At 48.4% G+C, this 730-nt stretch overlaps 1 protein-coding gene across 1 annotated transcript in view; it reads left to right on the plus strand.

Annotated features, from left to right (window-relative positions):
- LOC111874531 overlaps positions 1-730 on the plus strand; it is a 154,487-nt gene that overhangs the window by 151,333 nt on the left and 2,424 nt on the right. Inside the window, exon 2 of the mRNA XM_023870105.2 lies at positions 1-212. Within this exon, the coding sequence (XP_023725873.1) occupies positions 1-212 (212 nt within the window). The remainder of the gene's footprint in view (positions 213-730) is intronic.

Raw genomic sequence — 730 nt, forward strand, 5'->3', positions numbered from 1 at the left:
CAATAATTATAACGACCACAGTGAACCTCATTCACTTACAAAAGCAACTTAAAAATGTGGTCAGTGGTGACTTTGAGTTCCGTAATACCAAAAGCGGGACCAGAGTCATCACCAAAAGTATGGCGGATTTCGAAGCCGTCAAGTCCTATCTCTCAAACAACAAACTTTCCTATTTTACCTTCTTTCCGAAGACCCTAAAACCCATTAAGGCTGTAATCTGTCACCTTCTCCACAACACCCAGGCGGAAGATATTTCTGATGGATTGGTGACCCTGGGATTTGACGTGGTTAGCGTCAAGCAGATGACAACCACCCGAGGGTCGCCTTCAGAAGGAAGGCTATCCAGAAACCTTCCCCTCTTCCTTATAACCTTACCCAGGACGGCAAAATCCCAAGAAATTTTGAAACTAATTAACCTTTGCCATATTTCCATCCGGGTCAAGGCTTATAGAACTCAGAGTGGCCTTACGCAGTGTCACAACTGCCAACAATTTGGCCACGTCTGGGCTAATTGTAAGCAACCTCCTCGTTGCATGTGGTGCGGGGGTGGCCACCTGCACAGAGAGTGCCCCGAGAAAGAGAACGCTACCTCCACTCCAGCGTTCTGTAACTGTGAGTTGAAGGATGGGGAGAAACAGCATCCCGCAAACTACCGCGGCTGCAGTCACGCGAAGGAGGAGCTGCAGAAGAGGAAATTGCAGAGAGCACCCAAAACCACAACAGGAAGGGT

The sequence above is a fragment of the Cryptotermes secundus genome, unplaced genomic scaffold (assembly GCF_002891405.2).
Source record: "Cryptotermes secundus unplaced genomic scaffold, Csec_1.0 scaffold790, whole genome shotgun sequence".
Taxonomy (NCBI): Eukaryota; Metazoa; Arthropoda; class Insecta; order Blattodea; family Kalotermitidae; genus Cryptotermes; species Cryptotermes secundus.